General features: G+C 40.6%; 1 protein-coding gene and 1 pseudogene across 3 annotated transcripts in view; both read right to left on the reverse strand.

The window, feature by feature from the left end:
* Positions 1-432: 432 nt before the first annotated feature.
* LOC308642302 (cyclin-dependent kinases regulatory subunit 2-like) lies at positions 433-672 on the reverse strand (annotated as a pseudogene). The gene has a single exon. The product of its transcript is annotated as a cyclin-dependent kinases regulatory subunit 2-like (transcript).
* An 11,319-nt stretch (positions 673-11,991) lies between these two features.
* The window catches only part of PANX1 (pannexin 1), a 36,754-nt gene continuing 27,140 nt past the window's right edge, over positions 11,992-21,605 (reverse strand). The window contains exons 3-5 of one of the 2 annotated variants that reach the window (XM_081274022.1): positions 14,922-15,145; positions 13,202-13,851; positions 11,992-12,626 (exon numbers count right to left, since the gene is read on the reverse strand). In XM_081274022.1, coding sequence (XP_081130148.1) covers positions 12,547-12,626; positions 13,202-13,851; positions 14,922-15,145 — 954 coding nt within the window. In that variant the 3' untranslated portion in view covers positions 11,992-12,546. The remainder of the gene's footprint in view (positions 12,627-13,201; positions 13,852-14,921; positions 15,146-21,605) is intronic. The other variant, XM_081274023.1, reaches the window with a different exon arrangement.

The following is a 21,605-nucleotide window of genomic DNA, read 5'->3' on the forward strand; positions in this document are numbered from 1 at the left end:
CTGAAGATTTGTGAGCTGAGGTGTATTCTTTTTTCTTTTTCTTTCTTTCATGTAAGTTTATTTCCTCAGGGATAAAATTATAAAATGAAAATTGATCTCAATAGTCACGAATTAAATATAAGAAAATAAACCCTGTTAACTTCAAGCAATGGTAAATGCAACATACAAACTTTATTTAACAAAAGTAATAGGTAATGTCAAACAGGCACTTACATTAAGAGAAAAACTGATGAGAAGAAATTTTATCTTAAACACCGTACAATAACCTACTTGCAGTTGCATTTAACTGAGCCCTGTTGCTGTGAAGATTACAGCTCATGCACAGGTCTGGATGAATGATTTGTACATTTTTTAAGTATTCACTGAATACTACCTTATATACACATGTACATTAAATTTGCAAAAGATTTAATTGATGATCCCAGATAGACTTCATTTGTGGTGTGCTTTTGGAAGAGGTTGTCTAAAGAGAAGAATATGTGGTTCTGGCTTGTGAATCATGTAATGAACGCAGCCTAGACTCTGTTGAACACCAAGTCTCCTCCACTCCTCTTCAGATATTAGATGAGTTTTGGGTACTTGACTGGAAGGTTCTCTGGGTAACATGACATGCTGGTACTCATAGTGCTTGTCAAACTACTTGTCTGAGTAGTAGATCTGCTTAGGGGCCATACTGCCGGCACGCAGCGGGGCAGAAACGAGGCGGAAACCTGACTGCAGAATGGGCGAAGCAGAACACACGTCCATTTCAGGCCAGGGCAACGACTCCTGAGGTGTATTTTTAAGTGACTAGCACGTAAGTGCTCAAGAATTATTAATTCTTTTTTTTCCTTCTGTCTGGGTTCCGGGGAGCTAGTGTAGGACACTCTGGGAGAAGAAGGAGACCCGAGAAGTACAGACTGTTACACTTTAGAGGTTATTTAGTCCAAGACTCTAATTGGGCCAGTGAGTCAGTGGTGATGTTATAGTTGGAAACAAAGCTTTCCTCTCCCTGACCTTCCCCTTCCTTTTTGCCACCATCATTCCTAGGAAACTCCACAAGCCTAGAAGCCTGCTGCATGTTCTCTCCATATGCTACCACCTGACCCAGGAGGGGTTTGAAGAACCTCTGTTTGACAGATGCATGCCAATCTCACCTCAACTGGGCAGAAGTTGAAGTCCTGAAGGGTTTTTCTGCACAGGAGATTTGTATCTTGGGAGAAAACAAGCATCCTTGGCTCCCTGTGCCAACTTGATCTGTGCTCAGGGATGATTCACCAGCTTGGTTAGGAGCCCAGTTTCCCAGCTGACATGCTACCCAAAGACTATCCCAGGCTAAGTGCAGAATTCGCCAGCTGGCATAGACTGTGGGCAGGAAGTAGGCACAGTATAGTGAAAAGAGCTCTGGGCTGAGAGTCAGGGACCCAGGGTCTGATACTCCTGGCCACACCTCCTTGGACCTTCCTATCCTTGACTCTAAAAGGAAGAGACAGGACTGTGATCACACCACAGGGCTTTACAGAAAAGACAGAGCAATGGGGGAAGGAGGAGGGTGAGTTCATAGCCACTGACAACTGCTGCCCTAACTGTTCTCTATCTTCAGCAAGAGCTCAGAATTAGAGGCCAGGAAAGAAGACTGGACATTTACTAAGTATTGTGTTAGTGACTTACCTTTATACACTTTTTGTGGAGTCCCCCAAAACAAGTTTTATAGAACACTATTCAGCAATAAAAAGGAACAAACTACATATATATTCTTGGAAAAATTATCCTGAGTAAAAAAAAAAAAAGTAAATCTCACATTATGTTTTATGATTACATTTTATAGCTTTTCAAAATTACAAAATTATAGAGATGGAGAACAGATTAGTGGAGATTAGTGGTTGCCAGGGATGAGGAATAGGTTATGGGTTGGGGCATGGCTATAAAGGAGCAGCTTGAGGGAGTTTTTTTTTTTTTAACTATGATGATGTTCTTTACCTTGATTGCTGTGATTGTCATACAAATCAATAAATGTGGTGAAATTGCATAGAACTATACACACATGTGTGCATGCACACACACATGAGTGCATGTAAAACTAGTCAGATCTGAATAAAGTTTGTAGTTTGGACCAATTGTACTCTCATTATGCAAGGTGTTACCATTGAGGAAAGCTGGGTTAGGATAGAGGGATATCTGTTCCTTTTTCGCTATTTTTGCAACTTTTTATTTGTCCACAATTACTTCAATATTAAAAGTAAAGAAAAACAACAACAAAAAAACGTGTTTGAGATATTGTTATCCCATTCTATAAATGAAAGATCTGAAAATCGCAGAGGGCCTATAGGGTCATATAGCTCTAAATAGTAGAGTAAGGATTTAATTTAATTTCTCTGACCCAAAAGCCGTGAGCTTCTTTCTCCATCTCAGGGCTTTGGGTATGAAAAGGAATTGCCAGAAGCTGGCCTACACAGTCTCAAAATCTCCTCTTCTTCAAGAGAGCACATAGGTGTGACTTTTTTTTCCCACCTTGGCAGTGGGAGTCTATGACAGCCAGTTCATTTCAGAGGGACTCTTCTACCATACCCTTTTATTACACATTTAACCCTAGGCCTATCCATCAAAGCTCTGGTTAAAGAATAAAGAATGACTGAGCATCTGCAGTTTGATCTCAAGGAGTGAAACACATTCATCAGCCACGTGTTGATTTTCCCTAGGTCCTCTCCCATCTCCCTTCAACTTGCTATGTGCTTAGCAAGTGGTAGACTGAGGTTGGGGGTGGTATGATTTACAAAGATTCTTCACTTGAACACACTGTAGTCAGTCTCCTGAGTCTTCTCCTACATTCATCTGGGAACTTCCCTATACAGTTGTTAGTAAGAACCCTGCTAAATCAGTTTAGCAAGAACCCTCTACTGTCAATACCTAATCTCCATATCTGATCAGGTTCCTCATCCTCCACTATCCCCCAGGTGATGTCCAATCACCCTGGCCTGTCTTTAGCAAGAACCCTGTCAGGTCCAGGGACCCAGAATCCCCCTAACCTCCGATGATTCACCTTAGTTACTTTCTACCACTGATGCCCATTCTTCTTGTTTATATATTTCCAGTTACTCTGTACTTGGAGTTGAGCCCAGTCTTCTACTGCAATAATCCCATTGAAATGCCTCCTATACCTATTGAGATGGTCTTGAACAGTATGTTTTACCATGCTTTACCAATTGTCATTGAACAGTTTTGTAACAAAGTCTACTAAGAAGACATTAACACAAGATGCCTGAATTTTTCAGAGTTCACAAGCCTGTTTGAAGAGAACAAGGATACGTAGCAAACAAGACAACAACACTTAAGACAAAACTGTGTAGGGGCTGGGGAAGCAACCACCAGCTCTCACTCTAGACCAAAGCTGCTTCAAAGCTAGGAAGCCCATCATTCAATTTTTATTTTATTTATTTATTTTGGTACCAGGGATTGAACTCAGAAGCACTCGACCACTGAGCTACATTCCCAGCCCTATTTTGTATTTTATTTAGAAACAGGTCTCACTGATTATTGCTTAGCATCTCACCATTGCTGAGGCTGGCTTTGAATTCATGGTCTTCCTGCCTCAGCCACCCAAACTGCTTGGATTACAGGCATGTGCCATCTGCGCCCGGCCCATCATTCCATTTTTGTTTCATTTATGGAACACTTAAAAAAAATAAATAGAGCAACAAATATAATACTAATTGTAACTTTGAAATATTTATGTTTTAGAGTTCTGTGGTTTTGATAAAAGCAATAGGTGAATGATTCATGATAATATTAATGTATTTAATGTTACTAATGGCAACAAATTACACAATAAGCTCTAGATTGTTATTTCCAACATATTTTAATGCATCGGTGTCAATTTCATTGAAATATTTACAGAATTGAAAACTTGGGACTTAATGGGTTAATGTGCAACTTGCTGTGAGCTGATGGTAAGCACTCACAGATTTGTTGAGTTTCAAAACAACAGAGAATAAGCACCCAGTCAATTAATTCTGTGTAGAATTAAAGATTATCTGTAGAAGGACAGATAATCTTTCAGAAAGGTGGTATACTTTATGGACAGAAAATCCCATACTAAAAGAAAGGCACTGATAAGGATGCAGGGACACTAAAGTACATACCATTAGGTGGGAGTAGACATGCGTCGATATGGCTGCCACTAAACAAACGTGACTTCTGGGTATTTTAAGTGAGATGTACTATAAGTAAAAAGTATATATATTTTCAAAATTTGGTATGAAATATTTCTTATATTGATAACATGGTGAAATAATACTTTGGAGAGGTTAAATAATTATTAATTTTAATTTCAATCATTCCTTTTTTTATATGTGGCTACAAAGTTTAAAAATTACTTACATGTCTTGCATTATATTCTGTTGGCCAGATGGTCCAGACCATTCTGACTCTATCTACAGATTAGGCTTTCTTTTGCTCCTCTTTGCAGAAGCCATCATTTTGTACAATTTCTTCTTTCTGAAATGAAGCTTTCCTTCTCTCAAGGGGGGGATATTATTTATAAAGTACTTAGCAAGATGGTAAGGAGCCTCAAGGGCCTCTGTACTTAACAATGCTTCCTTTGTTAGCAGGCAGTCTTGATATTCAAAGTGAACAAACGAGATGAATGTTAAAATCTTCGAGTCTCTTTACCTCTGAAATTACTGTTAGAACATTACCTTTTATTTTCCTGAAGTTTCCATGGAAGCTCAAGTTGTACTAGACAATCTTTGCTTCCTGTGGTAATGCAAATTTCATTTCTGGGGATTTGGAAGTGATTTTTGGTAACACTTTAGTTTCTCTTGTTTTTCATTTCCTGTGTCTGAGAAAAGACATATTGATACAGGTTTCTTGGAAAATGTATTCTTAGTTCTCTTCATTCAGAGGGTCCTCTTATTTCTTTCCCTGAGGGACCTGCCCTGGCTCTGTTATAACAAAAAACCCACAATATTCTCTCTTTTTCTGTTGTTTTCAAAGAGGGGATCCTAGCACACTGATGTTATTGGAGGGGGGAGGAGGTAGGATTTGAATCTGCAAATTCTCAATTGTTCTTCTGTTTGGATACCGTAACCAGTTTCATCTGGAAGGGCCTGAAGCCTCCAGCTCAACATCTCTCTCTTCCCCTGCCTAGATAGGGGGATCACAGAATAAACCTCTTATAAACAAAAACTCTATTGCTGTTCTGACTATAATGACCATCAGTACCTTAAGTCAACAGTACACCCAGCTGCACTCAAACAAGGTGGTGTATGTGAGAAACCACTGAAAATGAAATGAGCTGGCTACTCAGGGTCAGCTGGTGTGGATGTGCATGGGAGAAAACACTGCCAAGGAAAGTTACTTAGAAATGCACCAGAAAGAAAGCCCTGGGTTAAATCCTCAGTGCCTAAAGTGGGAGAAGGAACTGGAAGATGAGGTATACTTGGCCCCCTCAAACCAGACCAAATGCAAGGAGTGTGGTGGAGATGGAAGACTGGCCCAGGGTAGAGTTCACTTCTAATCTGATGCTGTCCCTAACACAGGGGCATTGTCAGAAGGTACTCACAGGGAGTGGAGGCATAAGTAATTCCTTAGTGTCTGGGTGCTGGGCGTACAGGAAGGAGGAAGCCTGCTTCCTGACCTCCCAGTCTTGGGGGAGGGACAGAGGAGAAGGCATAAAAATGCAGCAGTTCTAAGCATTGAGGCAGTGAGCGATGGTGAGCACAGGAGGACCATCCAAAACCAGGCCAGAGGAAGAAGGAGAGCTTGGGAATGTCCTGAAGGAGATGCTGGTGCTGGTTTTTGAACAGAAGGTATGGAGAAGTGGGAACAGTAAGAAGAGTGAGAAAGCAGAGGCCTTTAAGGACCAGTGTGTGTGACTGCATGAGAAGAGGGAGGTAGGGGGTGATCCTGAAGAGGTGCGCAGGGGTGGCCCATGGCCCCTGATATGGACTAGACCACAAAAAAATGCTCATTATCCTGAAACCCAGAGTCCCGAGGGCTTTAGAAGTGGTGATGGAGGATGTGGTAGGACAGGTTGGCATCATCAGATTTGCATTCTAGCAAGCCTAATAACAGGCATATAGAAGATGGGTTAGACCCATAAGACCTTTTGAGGCAGTCACTAAGGAAGAGACAAGGGCCTGGAAGACAGCACTAGGAATGGAGCAGCCTCAGATGAACGAGGAGGCATAGGAACTAGTTTCAGAGACAGTATGGATCATCTAGGCAGATGGATCATGCTTCTCCTGAAGTTATTACCCTATACAATCTCCTCTGAGTTTGGGTAGGACCTGAGACTTATTTCTAGCCAACAGAATATGGAAGGAGAAATTTTGCAGATGTCATATTAAGGTCCCAAATCAGTTGATTTTAAGTTAATCAAACTGAATTCTGCTGACAACGCAAAGTAGCTTACAAGAAGCAGCTTCCCAACTTGAACCTCCTGATGAGACTACAACCTGTCCACATCTTGATTGTGACCCGTGAGACCCTGAGTAAAAGACCAGCTAGGCTTTGTCCACTTTTTTTTTTTTTTAAGAGAGAGAGTGGGGGGGGGAGAGAGAGAGAGAGAGAGAGAGAGAGAGAGAGAGAGAGAGAGAGAGAGAGAGAGAGAGAATTTTTAATATTTATTTTTTATTTCTCGGCGGACACAACATCTTTGTTGGTATGTGGTGCTGAGGATCGAACCCGGGCCGCACACATGCGAGGCGAGCGCGCTACCGCTTGAGCCACATCCCCAGCTCCTGTCCAAACTCTTAACTCAGAATACCACAATAAGCATGTGTTGCTTTGAGCTACTTAGTTTGCAGCAATTTATTATGAAGCAATAGAAAATGAATACAACATCCAAGGTTCCTGGGGATGGCCCCCTGAGGAACAGCTGGGGAGCAGGGAGCACTGAGGATAACCGAAGCTAGTAGTATTTATGGAGTGCTTAGTATATGTGAGGCATTGTACTATGCTCTGGTACATGGCATGGTTCTGGTTTATTACAGTAAAAGGTGGGCAGGATTACGCGTCTATCCGCATATGATCCCTGTTCCTTCCTTCCCAAGCTCAGGCAAATAACTCTCAGAAAGCATGTGATTTCTGCTTTAGATATCCCAGAGTCTATAGGCTTTTAATCAAGCATTTCCTTCCTTTAGTTATTGCCAGCTGGATTTTAACAAATTCCATGGAGCCTACTCAATTTTATGCATCCAGCCAGCGGGGAGGGAGCTTCAAGACATTTCAGAACTGATGTCCTGTTATACCTCCCATGAAGTAAAGGGAAGGCAAGAATTTTGTTTATTCATTTTTAAATTTTTTTATTTGTTCTTTTTAGACAGTAGAGTGCATTTTTTGACATGTTATACACACATGGAGTATAACTTCCCATTCTTGTGGTTGTACGTGATGTGGAGTTACACTGGTTGTGTATTCATATATGAACATAGGAAAGTTATGTCCAATTCATTCTACTGTCTCTCCTATTACCATCCCCCCTCCTTTGCCTTCATTCTCCTTTGTCTAATCCAATGAATTTCTATTCTCCCCCGCCCTGCCCCCCTTATTGTATTAGCATCCACATATAAGAGAGAATATTCTGCCTTTGGTTTTTTGGGGGGAATAAGGCAAGAAACATTAAGACACTTTTTATTACTTAGAGAAGTTTTATTTTGGGGGACACCACAGTGCAGAATTAAAACATTGTTTCACCTTTGTCTCACACCAGCCTAAGCTCTTGGCTTCCAACCCTCTTTACATGAAAGTCAGCCTGGTCAGATGCAGAGCTTGGCTGAGTGACTTACATGGAGATATGAAATATAACAGGGACAGCCACCAAAATGCACCACTTTCAAAATTCCTGTGTTTTCAAGAATAATCATTTTCTAACACATCATTTGTTCTCATCTTCAGATCTTCATGGAATAAAATTCATGATCTTAATTTTTAAAATTGTTCTTCATCAGTTGGCAGCATTCTTACCAAATGACACAGCAAAAGTGCATATTTTTTTCTTCAGAAGATCTGAAGAAATTCAGCCACTGAAAAGAATTTAACTTGCACAATCAGCATCACTCTACTGAAAGCCATTAAATTGTAATTATGGTGATTTAAAGACGTCAACTTGTGAAAGAGGAGCTGATTGTTTCAGTTTGTGTAGGGGACACTAATAACACTGTAGAATCCTACAAGGATTTTTCTCCTCTGATGGGCAAGGGGAAAAGGAAAACACTTCAAGACATGAGAAACTTCTATAACTTTATGGAACCTGAAGAATAATGACTGCTCAAATTGCATGCTTTAATGATGAAGTATTTTTACAGCTAAGGGGGACCCAGAAACACAATACATTTAATAAGCAGGTAGGAAAACCAATCACGAATTATCATCTATCACATTCCACAACATACTAACATCTTTGTCAATCTTTTAAAAAGGGTTCACTGTTCCTATGAGAAATAGGGTCAAATGCCAGCGATTGCCCAGATAAAACCTCACCCTCAGATAAAACACCCTCAGATAAAACCTCTATTACTGGTAATTGCAAATTTCAATCCACATCTCCTTTTAAGAGACTTATTCTGGGGACTCAGACCAGGACTTTTAAAACTTAATTTTCTCTAATCACTGCAAGATAATATCAAACTTGTACTGAACTTGGAAAGTGGTCATGACTCACTCCACAATAATAAGCTAGAACTATCAGTGCTTACAGTGGAGAGCTAGTCATTTGCAGAAATACTTCTCTTTACCAAGAGGTTAAAAGAGCCTCCCCTCCCTCCTGTCTCTTGCAGAGGACCATATGCCTTTAAAAATACATTACTAGTCATCAACAAACTAGGGTTGGTTCTCACAGTTAGTTTGCTCATTTATTCAACAAGTATTTATAGGATACCTATTATGTATGAGTCACTATTTCAGGAACTTGTGGTGATACAGCAGTAGATAATCCCCACACCCCCATAGATCTCCTATTTAACCTAGACATAAGCAAAATAAACCAAACCCAAAGGCTTTTAGAAAGGAAAGGTGTGTAACAATCTGTTTCTCAGACTTTCACAGGAACAAAGGCCACCTCAGCTCACTCTGGATGGGAAAGGGTGTGTCTGCACCCAAACTCCTCCTTGACGATAAGGTGGGTGGAATCAGAGTTAATGGTACTGTGTCGACACATTCCCAGATACAGTGACCCAGCAGGTGCAGCATCATTCAACCCATTCCACCTGGTTATGAGCAAGACTGCTCCAAGGGGTGCTGCTGTCATTTAAATCCAAAATGTCTCCCAAATGTTAAAGACTTGTTCCCCAGGGCAGCACTAGTTAGAGATGTCCAATCTCCTTCTTCTTCTCTTATCACTTTTGCTGAGCCACACAATCCTGTCATGATGGGCTTGCTGCCTTACCATGGCTCCAAAAGCAATAGGCTTGATTGATCATGGACTAAAACATCAAAGCATAAATGTGAAAACCAGACACACCACACAGATGGAAGTTTCTAGCTTTCTCACAGCACATCTCTGAAGAAGGACAACACATTTTATCCATGCTATGTCCACCCTCTCCACACCTGGGTGAAGCTGGATGGGACAATGACTTAAAGAAGACAACAAGGCATTAGCCTCGTGACTTGGAAAAAACAGCAGTCAACAGAGCTGCCTGCTCACTCCAGGCCCGCTGCTGCTCCATTCACTCTTTTACTGACTTGTTTTGGACTAACTCTAGTAAATGAAGGCAGTTACTTAAAAATACACAAATAAGATAATTAAATCTGAGGCCTGATTCAGAAATAGTATCCTCAAGAGCAGAGGAGCCCTATTCTCTACGAGGGGCTGGCTCTTCCATTAGGCCACAGCTGCTTCTCCTCAGATATACAGGTAAGATCCTCTTGGAGTTATGTTTCAAATGATGTAGAAGCATATATAGAATTTTTGGTGTCTGTATGAGAGGGTCTGTAGCTTTAAAAATATTTGCAAAGGGGTTTATAGCCCCCCATAGTTTAAGAACCTCTATATTAGAGGCCTCTGCCTGTTGCTTGATAAAATTAAAGGTGTGCTGGAACACTGTTTTAGGAATATCTGTGCTGCTCCCAGCTGCCACACTATTGTTGTGAGTCGGTTCAGCAGCTTCACAGTAGTTCCCGAGGGAGAAATGAGCCAGAAACCAAGTCAGCAGTCCCGGAGTGGCCATTAAGGGTCTGTGTGTGTGTCCTTCATAAAGCAGCGAGTGCTGATGAAAGCATTCCTCCTCACCCTCAGAGATGGGCTCCCAAAAGCGGTCCGCTAAGCCAACAATTCAGTGGTTGGAAGAATTAACTCTCAAGGCCAAGATATGTCGCCAGGTATCCACACCAACTTTTTAGAGCTATGGCTATTGCTCATCATCACCTACTCCACAGCTTTTCTCCCTGCTCCCCTGAAGGAAGGTAGAGAGGGTAATTGTTCAAAATCACAATCTATGATATTGTTTTGCCCAAACGTCAACCTAGAGGTTTTGTGACTATTAAGAGGTTCATCTGCCTCTAGGAAAAATTATAACTATATTCTTAAAATCAGCTATGTGGGGGCAGATGGGGTTGGGGGAGAGACAATATGGTGTCTCCCAAGAACATGGAACGTTTGATAATTTTCTAGCAGGGCTTTTATTGTGGGTGATATTTCTCTTTTTAGTACCTGCCTCGTCTATGCCTTTTACGAGATTCTCAAGTCTTCCAACATGGGTCCTTCCCATTTGTATCTGCATGGCTAATCTGTCTAGTTGATTCCTGGGATACTGCAGGTCCTACTGGAATTCAGAAAGTGAGACTGGGAAAATTAAGTGAAGCAGAGGTCAAGGCCCCCAATTATTTGAACTCTGATGAAAGGATTATATGTGGTAGGACTTGGAGAGTTCCTAGTTTCCCAAAATATCCATTTTTACCATTTCAAAATACAAATTAGGGGTAGTCCACAGGGAAGATGCAGCTTCTGAAAAAAAAAATCATAACTTAGAAAAATATATTTTAAAAATCTTTTCAAATTTTCAGTAAAGAAAGCAGAGAATTGTGGTAGATTATCTCAGACACAACAATATAAAAGTAGCAAAATCAGTGACTTAGGTTACTGCCATTTCTAAGTCACACTATAATTCAAGAGTAATAAATATCATGCAATGGACAATAATTTAAAGCACTGATTGCATCCTTGATATTTTGTCATTAGCCGTCCTCTTCAGAAACTGTCACAGAAGTACAAATAAAATCTGCTTTTCTGTATATTCTGAAAGGCAGATAGCAGCTTATACAACTTCTGTTCTTCACCAGAATGCTATCGGATTAGGTAAACAACTCTCCTCGAGGGCCAAAAGTGAACTCTGAGCTTCCTGAGGATTACTCGTGTAAGCAATGTATTAACTTTGTAAGAATTAAATTGGAAGAACCAAAGATTAGAGATTTTTGTGTATAAAATGGGAACAAACAATATATTTACATGGCAGAAATGTGAAGTTTTTTAAACATGAGTCAGCCTTAAATATTTATGAAATAGTGTGTCCATTCTTATTCAACCATTTGTAACATTTATGTTACAATTTTCCATCAATACTAGGATGTTCTTCTCAAAAAGTCTCAATTCTGACACAGTATGAGTGAAAATACATTTTTAGAAGCTGGCTCCAAGAACACCATGTGGCAAATGTCATTTATGTGCTTTAATCATATTAGGCCAAGTGTCCTTGACTGTAAACATTCCTGTGTTCTGATAATATTTGAGTAGAATTCTGTTTTAGATGTGTTTGACAACGCCCTGTAGATAACCTCTTTGAAAGTGACTGAATTTGCTTCTTCTATAATCTCAGATTTGTCCTTTGGGCTCTCTTCCAAAGCCTTTTTTTCTTGAACTGAGGTCACTGTGGTATTAACTGAGCACCCTTTATAATCTATCTCATTAACTAAGTTTTCAGCCAGATGAGCACTTGGGCCCGCTGCCCTTCACAGCGGAGTGAAACACACAGTGGTGAGAGGGCCACAACTGGCCAAGGCTGACGAAGAACTGTGGAGACAGATCAAGTGGAGGAGAGCCAAGACACCAGACCTAAACCCAGCTGAGGACCCTGCCAGGCTCAGGTCAATCTAGTGGTCCTCAATTAGCCAGTGAAGGCTTTTCTTGTCCAAGTCAGTAAGGGCATATAAGAAGATTCATATTAACTTATATTCTGACATGTTTATTATTATTTCATAAAACAAACCTCCCAAAGTGCCTGCTTTCTAGTAGCTCTTGGTCTTGTGGTAGCATGGGTACTGAAAGCTGTTTTTCCGAAGCTCTGAATGGCTCTTCACTGCTCTTACTAATCCTTCCTCTTTTCACTGATGAAGACTTAACACATGTATATTGCTAGAGTTTGTAATCTTCATGTTGCTTCTCATAAGAAAGTCACAAACCATTCTTCAAAATATCTTGCTGCCCATTATGTTCCTTGGTAAGACAAGCTTAATCTCTCTTCCAAGACCCATTCATTTACCACAGATCAGCTGTGAACCCAACCAGGGTGCTTGAGCCAAAATGAATTCATGTCACAGAAGTCACAGATTGGTAATTCAAGAACAAAATCATCAGCAAGAAGAATTTAGAAGTCTCTGTCGAGCATTCTTCTCTCCATTACTTGTTTTAGTTTCATTGTGTATGTCCAAATCTGTCAAAATTGAAAACAAATATTTATGAAAGGCATGTAGCAAGAAGTATCAATACTAAGTAACTTCTCTTCTAAAAGATCCTTTTTATCTACTTTGCTTTACTCCTTAGCCTAATTTCAAAGCAGTGAGTTAGGTCAAGGCAACAATTAAATCAATAACTCTCTTGGTTCCTTTTAAAAGAAAAAGTTGGAGAACAATAAATGGGTCAGAGGTACAGAGAGAAAAGCCAGTAAGACAAGACAAATAAAAGCAAGAAAGACAATAAGGAGGGGTGCTGAGGCAGCAGGCAGAATATGAGACACACACACAGAGAGAGAGAGAGAGAGAGAGAGAGAGAGAGAGAGTGTCAGAGAAGGAAGACAGAAAAACTAGGAAAAGCACAAAGTGCTCATCTTTGGAAATTTGGGGTGGCACCAATTCATTCCTTCTCCCTTCCAGTCCTGGACTCCCCAGGGACCATAATAGGACAATGATGGTTCAGATGACAGATGGGATAAAGATGGTCAATATTCATAACGGGCTGCTGCAGAGTACGCTGTGGCTCCACAGCCTCTGCCCTGAGAGCCAACCCTACCTTTGAGCTCTGCCATCTGGGCTTCTCCCTTGGTCTCTGCCGACATGGGAGATTTGCCATCCACAATATCCATCTTGATCATGCCAAGGTTAGTCAGCAGTAGCATTGGGTCGATCCCCTGACCACTGCTTTTAATATTCTCCAGTACCTTAAGACACTTGTATGACTTGAGTTCACTTATATTCTCCTCCAAGAAAAGATTGTAGAGGCTCAAGTCATTGTACCCTTCAGACTTGAAATGCAGAACATCAAACGTGGGCAGAATTTCGTACACTTTGAGAACATCTGTCTTCTGTCGCAATGGAACAAACAGTGTATAGATAACCACAGGGGCCAGCAGCACATACACCATGAGGTTAATGAAGCTGAGCAACTGGAAGATGCCGACTGCAATGAGCTTGCACTGAAACTGATCAGGGACAGTGCTGTCGTTTCTCAGGATCCCTGATTTGATGCTGCACACAAACTCATCTGAGAGTGAGGACAGGCTGAAGTAATACCCCAGGTACATGCATGCTAACAGTATGACAGTGAGTGTTATCAGCCGGCAGCCAATGTACTTGACAATCAAATTACTGGAGTTTTTCTTTGTCTTCAAGTACTGTTCCACAATTGGGTACTTGAAGTGGCTTTCAGATATCTCCCACGAACTAAAAAGAAAAGGAAACAAATGAAAATAATTTAGATATCAAATATTAAAGACATAAAAACATCCAACAATGTCACTAAAAATTTCAAACACCCATATTTCTCTACCTATAACTTTATTAGGGTAGAAAGGAATAACATTCAAGTTGAAAAAGTGGGAATAAGAAAAGAAATAACAAAATACTTTTCCTCTTAATATTTTAAAGAAAGTCTAGTTAATTAAATGAGTTAGTACTCAGAAATTCTTAGAATAATACTGGAACTTAATTGTCTGTTAAATAATCAGTTCCTAAGTAGGAACTACTGCTTTGGTTAGCTACAATTTTTTCACAGAATACATTATTCCGCAGAATAAGCTAAAGAAATATTCAGCTCAATTGCAACACATAAGCATTAAGCAAAGAAGGTATGGAGACACTCATGGGCACAGGCCTATGGGGCCCAACTGAGATGGTTCTGAGCCCAGCTGTCTCACTTACAGCTATTGGGACAGTGCTTTTACCTGGAAAAAACAGGTAAGTGGAGGTAAATAAATGCACTTAGTTAAAAATGTTGTTCTGAGAGTTAAATGAGATAATGTACTCAAAGACCACAACACAGTGTCTGGAATATACTAAGTATTAAGAAAAAAAAAGTACAGCTATTTTCATTACTGTTAATAACAAGAACTAGAGGAAGAATACAAGAAGACAAGGCACTACCAACTTTTTTTTCCATTTCTTTCATAATTCTTTTTCTAAGTTTGATTCTCAAAATCCTCTGTGCTTTTCCAAAGAGGAAGCTGTATACAGTACCTTCATCTGCTGCCCCTGTGAGAACTACATATAAAAAGGAGATGCTGACATTTTACCTAACAAGGATGGTGTCTTGATAGGATAGATGTTGGGAACATATGGATGGATACACTTTGGGGAGAGTGGGTGTTTCTGGCTCCCATAAACTGTCACTGGGTGGATGACGCCTCTCCCCTTCCATTAACAAGCAGTGGGCACTCTAAGGGCAGACTGGCAGGAGAAAGGCAGAGAATGAGTACTACCGAACCTGTTGAGCTACCTGCTAGGGGCTAAGTTACCTTTGCCCTATGTTCTCATTAACACCTGGAACCGGGCAGGCACCATCTCTGAGATCCAGATCACGTGCACTCCTTGCAGCCTTAATTGCTCGGTTGTAAACTTTGTCAAGTTCTTCCATGATAAACTTCAAGTCTGAGCAAAGATGAGGAGCAGCTGTGAAACGCCAGAACAACGTGGGCAGGTACAGGAGGATGGCAAATAGTAACAGGATGTAGGGGAAAAACTGAAAAACAAGAGGGCAAAACATGGGCTTAACAGGCTCCTGCCTGGTAGTAACAGTCACCTAATCTGCTATGTGTGGCTCACTTCTTATTTTGAGACAAATGTGCATGCCCCTGCACTTATGGAAACTGGGCTTATTACTTAGTGACAATTGCTTATGGCTAAATGCACCTGTCCAGGCAAAACGTAACCAAAACTTAATTTGACAGATATTAATTTGAAATAGTCAACAACAATGTGACACAGTATTTTCTTTCTAATCATAAAAGAAAAAAATAAATAAAATCACTCTCATGTCCTAAAGATCAATCTCTGAAAAAAATTCCAATTAAAAAAACAAGTGAATGTCATAACAGACTACTGGGTTTTTTTGAAAAATCATTTATTTATTAAAGGTTTAAGAAGCAACTAAGGATTAAAACTCTGATTTTCTTTACTCTCTTGAATCTGGTAAAATGTCAAAGAAACACGTAACTTCACCCAAAACAAATGAGAAAAATTCTGGCTTCAGTGATTATCTCAATAAGACAGCTGGAAAAAGCAGTGCAAATTCACAGAAATGGAAGGAACCATTAGTACTAGAACAAACCAGGAAGAGTCAACAATCCAGCCCCCTCATTTTACAGTTGAACAACCTGAAGTCCAGAGAAGCCAACCACCACAGGCAACAGAATCGAGAAGAGGGCTCTTGGATGTGAGGTACACATAAAACAGAGGAGAGGGGATTTGGAGTCAACAAATGTCAGAGGCGACTTGGAGCTTGGCCCGCCAGGGAAGGAAGGCTAAGGAAGATCTGACCACAGCTAGCATTGAGCTTGATTGAAACTCAGCTTTGTGTTCAGGAACAGTGAGGTCACTAAGCCTCTAACTCTCAGTGTCACTCCTCATGAAATGGACATGAATATGGGTGTGGGGAAGATCAGATCAGATCACAAATGAAAAATGCTTCGCATGGTACCTGGCATGTAATAGGCACTAAAATATGCCAAAACCAATAGAAGGGCTAGCCAGGTGGGTGGTTATTTTTAGCTCTCACAATGACCCTAGCAGAGCTATATGGATTGCTCCATTGCCCAAAGGAAGAGAAGAAGCTCAGAGAAGTTTCTGGCCCCAGATCACAAAGCTGGTAAGCTGGTAATACCTTTCACCCTAGAACCATGCCTTTTGCATCCCAATATACTCTACTTCAATTTACTTCTCTGGAAAAACTCTCCTTACCTTTGGAGTGGCCTGACTCCACAGTTTTTTGGAGTGGTACCTGGAAGAGGCCACAATGGCCTTGAGATGATGCAAACCCTGACCCCAGCATCTGTGGGAGTGGCCATCAGAGCCCACTCCACAGCTCTCACTAACTGCAGCTGCACAGAAGACAGTATAGTTCCCATGACCTCATCACCATTCCCCCTGTAAGAATCGGATATTGGCATACCACTGTGAACCATGCTCCTGACTTTCATCTGGATTTCACAGTTTTTCCATCATTGTCCTCTTTCTGTTCCAAGACACAGTGCCAGCACCCAATGTAGTTAGTTGTCCTGTCTCCTGGCTGTCCTTAGTTTTGTGAAAGTTCCTCAGTCATTGTTTCATGGAAACATTTTTTTTTTTTTTAAACAGAAAGGAGATCAGTAGATTACAGGAGGAAGACCAGGGGGAGGGAGGCAAGGAGAGATAGGGGAGGTGCTGGGGAACGGAACTGACCAAATTATGTTATGTATATGTAGGAATATGTTAGGATGAATTCTACTATTATATATAATTATAATGCACCAATTAAAAAGTTAATTAAAATGTTCTAAGTGTATAAACAATACACCTATATTCACAGGGAAAATGGGATTACATTCATGTAAAGTTATCGAGACATTTTAAAAACACATGAAGGATCCACTAGATGGTCTAATAACTATCATACTTTTGAAGTAGTGAAGAATAAACAATATTCCAGGGTACCTGCGATTTTGGTGGTGACACTACTATATGTTGTTACCTACATACAATTTTTTTAATGTTAAATTTTAGTGAGAAGTGAATGAAAAATAAAGCTGTTATTTATTTTCCTGTTCCCGTTCATGGACGCCCAGTGCTATTAGGACCCACATTAGGAATCCCTAAAAAGGGGGAAATGAACAAAACGACCCTGAAACTTTATAAAGCCCTCTCACCAAGGCAGTGTTACTTTGGGTTCTGGCATGGAATAGGGTTTCTCAAAATTATTAACCCAATTTGCAAAGGGTACACCAAGTCATGTGTGGCAGGCTAGTTGAATTTTGGCTGCATAATTCAGAGTTGGCTCTAAAGAGAAACAATGCTCATTCAATCCCCGCCTACTCTGATGGTTGTCCATTAGTATAAAAATGGAACTGCATGACTGTGCTGCTTTCACAACTAAGAAAGCCTGGCATTTCCTCTGGGAACCACAGGGAAAATTATTTCTAACTTGGGCTTGTGAAATGTTTTGTATGTCACTTTTGTTTCAAAGCTATTTGAACAACAGCATTTTACCTCAAACTGTTCTCCTAAATTAAAAAGTGACTGTTTATGGTCTGTGGCAATTTTTCTAACATGCCCAAGCTATGCAATGATTATTAGTACCAATGAACAGTTCAGAAAAATTTACTGTAATTAGAAAAACAAATATTTAAAGGTATTACATATTGAGTATTTTCCTTTTTCCTAAATTATCTTGTACCCTGATCACCTCTGTAGGAATGTAGTTGAATACTCCATTTCCTGATTTTCCCCAAGCTAAACTGCTTTGCTGCCTGTCAAAAATAAGACGGCCAACTTTCAGTGAGTCTTTAACAAGGTAGTAACATCAATTCAACTGAAATAGAAATCCAGAAAGCATTAAATCATAGTCTTTAGAATCCTTTCATCCAAATAAGGAACACAGAAGACATGCAGTGCTTTGAGAGTGATTTGTTCATAGGCTCCGTCTACTCCATGTTAGGTCTGAGATGCTCAGCATCTCTTAAAACTGTGATTGTACTATTTTGTAGGATGTATCAGTTAGTATTGAGCTCTTCTAAGACAGTGAGACACTAAGCAGTTGTTCCAACAATTTTCAGTCTATTTGCTTAAAAATTTCTGTTGCTTCTGGAAGGGGCTGTAGTTAGAATAAAAGAACCTCCAGGTGGAAGAATCCTTAAAGGTGATCCAGTATACCCTCCCTCCATGGTAAATCCCTGCCACTCTATCTAAGGCAGAGAACCATCCAAGTAGGATGAGTCACTCATCTCTAGAATGCACATGGTCTTGTCTTATGGGTTTAAACACAGATAGATGAATTTACTCAGAAACAACTTCCAGGGACCTGCTTTGCACCATGAAGCAGACAGAACACATGCCCTCTCAGACCAAGTACAAGATCTGTCCCAAGATCACAGAGCATGAAGAATTAAATAGCCAAAGCATAGAGCTAATGGCCCTAGAATATGTAGGTACTAAACACTGAGGGAATAAAAAATTTCTGAGAAGGCCACAAAAACTTCATAAAAGAGGTAACCAATACCTGAAGTATGTCTTAAAGTATAGGTAGGTAATAAAAATTAAAACAAAAATAAAATAAAACAAAATCTTACTGTGTTAAGACTCAGTCATTGGATTAGAAACCACTCTAATTGCTATGAGATTGTCATATTAATTACGTACACAATAACCCCATTTCCAAATAATATCATATTCTGAGGTTCCAGAATGACATGAATTTTTAGGGGACACCATTCAACCCAGAACACTCTTCCAGCCTCAGTTCTTTCTACTTTCTCATTTGTGAGCTTGTTTGTTTATTTTGATGTCTTAGATGGCTGAGAATTCAGAGGAGAAAGGCTTCTGAGCAGGGGAGGATGGATTCCCACAGGGCAGCCAAGGAAGAGACTTCACTCAGGTCTGCATGAAAACAGAAATTAAGGCAGGGAGTTCCCTCCATGGAGTCTTGTCAACTAGTGGTGGTGAGTGTCTTTAGGATTCTAGATCAGGGGTCTGCAAAGGTTTTCCTTTAAAGAGTTGAAGAGTAAATACTAGAGGCTTTGTGAGCCATACAGTTTCTATTACAACTATTCAACTCTGCCATTATGGTATAAAAGCAGTCACAGATAAAGTATAAATAAATGAGGAAAGCTGTGTCCAAAAAAGCTTTATTTACATAAAAAGAATAGGTTTGGCCTGAGCATAGGTATCATGGTTTGCCAACCCTGGCTCTGGATTCTTGCTTCTCAAAGATTGGTTTGGTCCACAAAACAGTAACTTCAGTTATCTCCTGGGAGGCTGTTAGAAATGCAGAATTGGAGGCCCCCATCAGGCCTACTGAATTGGAGTCTACATTTTCACAAGATGCCCAGCTGATCTGCATGAACACAGAATTTGAGAAACAGCAATCTGCAAGAATGGTGCCCATGTTGGTCTCCATTCCAGGCCGGAAGAAGCAGAATCTCCTGTGAAGCTGATGAAATTTCCAGAGATTCCAATCTAATGGTCTCGGTGGGACTCAGGACCTTGTATTTTCACAAGCCCCCTCAGGTAATGCTAAGGAAACCTGTCTGGCAGCTTCAAGGACTCTTCTAACTAAGTTTCTGTGAAACTACTTACGAGAAATAAAGGAAGATTTGCCCACTTTGTTTAACATTTTTTATTCTTGTTGGTTTTATTTTTCGTTTTCTGTTTCAGGCGGAAATCTTGCCAACAGTTGCTTGTCTACACTCTAAACTTCAAGAACAGAACATTAAAAAAAAAAAAAAAAAAAAAGGCTAGTAATAAAGCAGTCCCAGAGCACCACCTGCTGGTGTTTCTGAATGCACCCACACCTCCAGCCAAGATCTCTCTCCCGCTCTACCGAAGGCCATCAGCACTGAATGGAGAAGGGGGGGAGGGCAGAAAAAGGAGAAAAGAAAAACAGATACAACAGTCACTAATATGGCATTATGTAAAAATGCGAATATGTAACAGATGTGATTCTGCAATCTGTATTTGGGGTGAAAATGGGAGTTCAAAGCACAATTTGAGTCTAATGTATGAAAGATGATATATCATGAACTATGTAATGCGATAAATAATCAATAAAAAAAAATTAATAAAAAAAAAAAAAAAATAAAAAAAAAAAAAAAAAAAAGAAAAACAACGGAGGTGGAGAGAAATTGTGCCACTGACTATACCAGTGCCATAAGCTCTCTACACTGATTCTCACTTCTATTTTACAATGAATAATGTCTTTGGTAGAATTTGAGTCTCCAGGTTTTAACTTCCACATCAGAACTGAACTGAGGAGTGTTTAAATAAAAACTGTGCCTTTAATTCCCCGTCCTTAGACTGCCCTGGAGAACTAAGTCTGGTTCTGCACAATGACACACAAGCCACCCCATTCCTCCTTTCTGCATGAGCATTCTGAGCACTCACTATGCGCATGCTATGCTTTATCCCAGGGCATATGATGAACAAGATCTGGGCATGGGCTATCTGCATGGGACTTATAGACCTCTAAAGAATTCACAAAGTAGAAAGGGAAAGGGGAAAAAGCTGGTCCTGCCACGGGGACATCTGGTAGGTCTGATGACAGGAAGCTGAGAATGTTCTCATGACAAGCTTTCATTTTCCCTGAAAGCAGTGGGGGAGGTCTTCTGAGGGTAGACGGCGGAGGCAGGGACTAGGCTGTTCAACTGTAGTTCCAGATAACCAGTTTGGAAGGAGGAGGCAGTCGAAGTACATGGATGAAGTGAGAGGAGGTGCAAGTCCTTGGAGATGATGCAGAGAATGGGCGTCAGGGTGCCATGCGGGAGGACACAGAAGTCACCTCAGGGTGGGGAAGGAAGCGTCACTACCAAACTCCTGCACAAATGATAAAGGGGTGATTGGGAGGATGACAATATGAGGAGGACTGAGAAAGGTGCAGTCAGCATTTCAGAACATCCAAGGAGCTGGGCTTCTATTGAAGGAAAAGCAATCAGGGTAAGAAACAAGGACATGGGAAGAAAATACAAACCTCCATGATCATCCTGAACTAAGGGCCTCCTGGTCAACTTTGGGCTCCCTCCCTGGGTACAGCTAAAGCTTACCAACTGGCAACTTTCACCCACAGGTGGGTCCAGGTTTCTGAAGCCACAGAAATTAAACCTGTATCTTTTCACATGTGAAAAACATCTTAAATCTGAGGGAGATGCTGTGCCCTCCATTAAGTGGCTGTGGGACCTCAGATAAGGCATTCACTGCTTTGGCCTCACCTCTGTGCGATGAAGAGCCTGAAGAGAGATGACCCCAAACCAGCTCAACAGCCTTAAGTCTGCTGAAGGTAGAGAGGCCAAAAGAAGACCAAAGGGAAAATCTTTTTCAACTTGGAAAAGAATCTAGCAATTCCACTTCCAGGTATATGCCCAGGAGAACTGAAAGCAGGGACTTGTACAGATGTTCACAGTAGCAATATTCACAAGGGCCAACTCAAGTGTCCCTTGATGGATGAATGTATAAATAAA

The sequence above is a fragment of the Spermophilus citellus genome (assembly GCF_964194105.1).
Source record: "Spermophilus citellus genome assembly, chromosome: 2".
Lineage (NCBI taxonomy): Eukaryota > Metazoa > Chordata > Mammalia > Rodentia > Sciuridae > Spermophilus > Spermophilus citellus.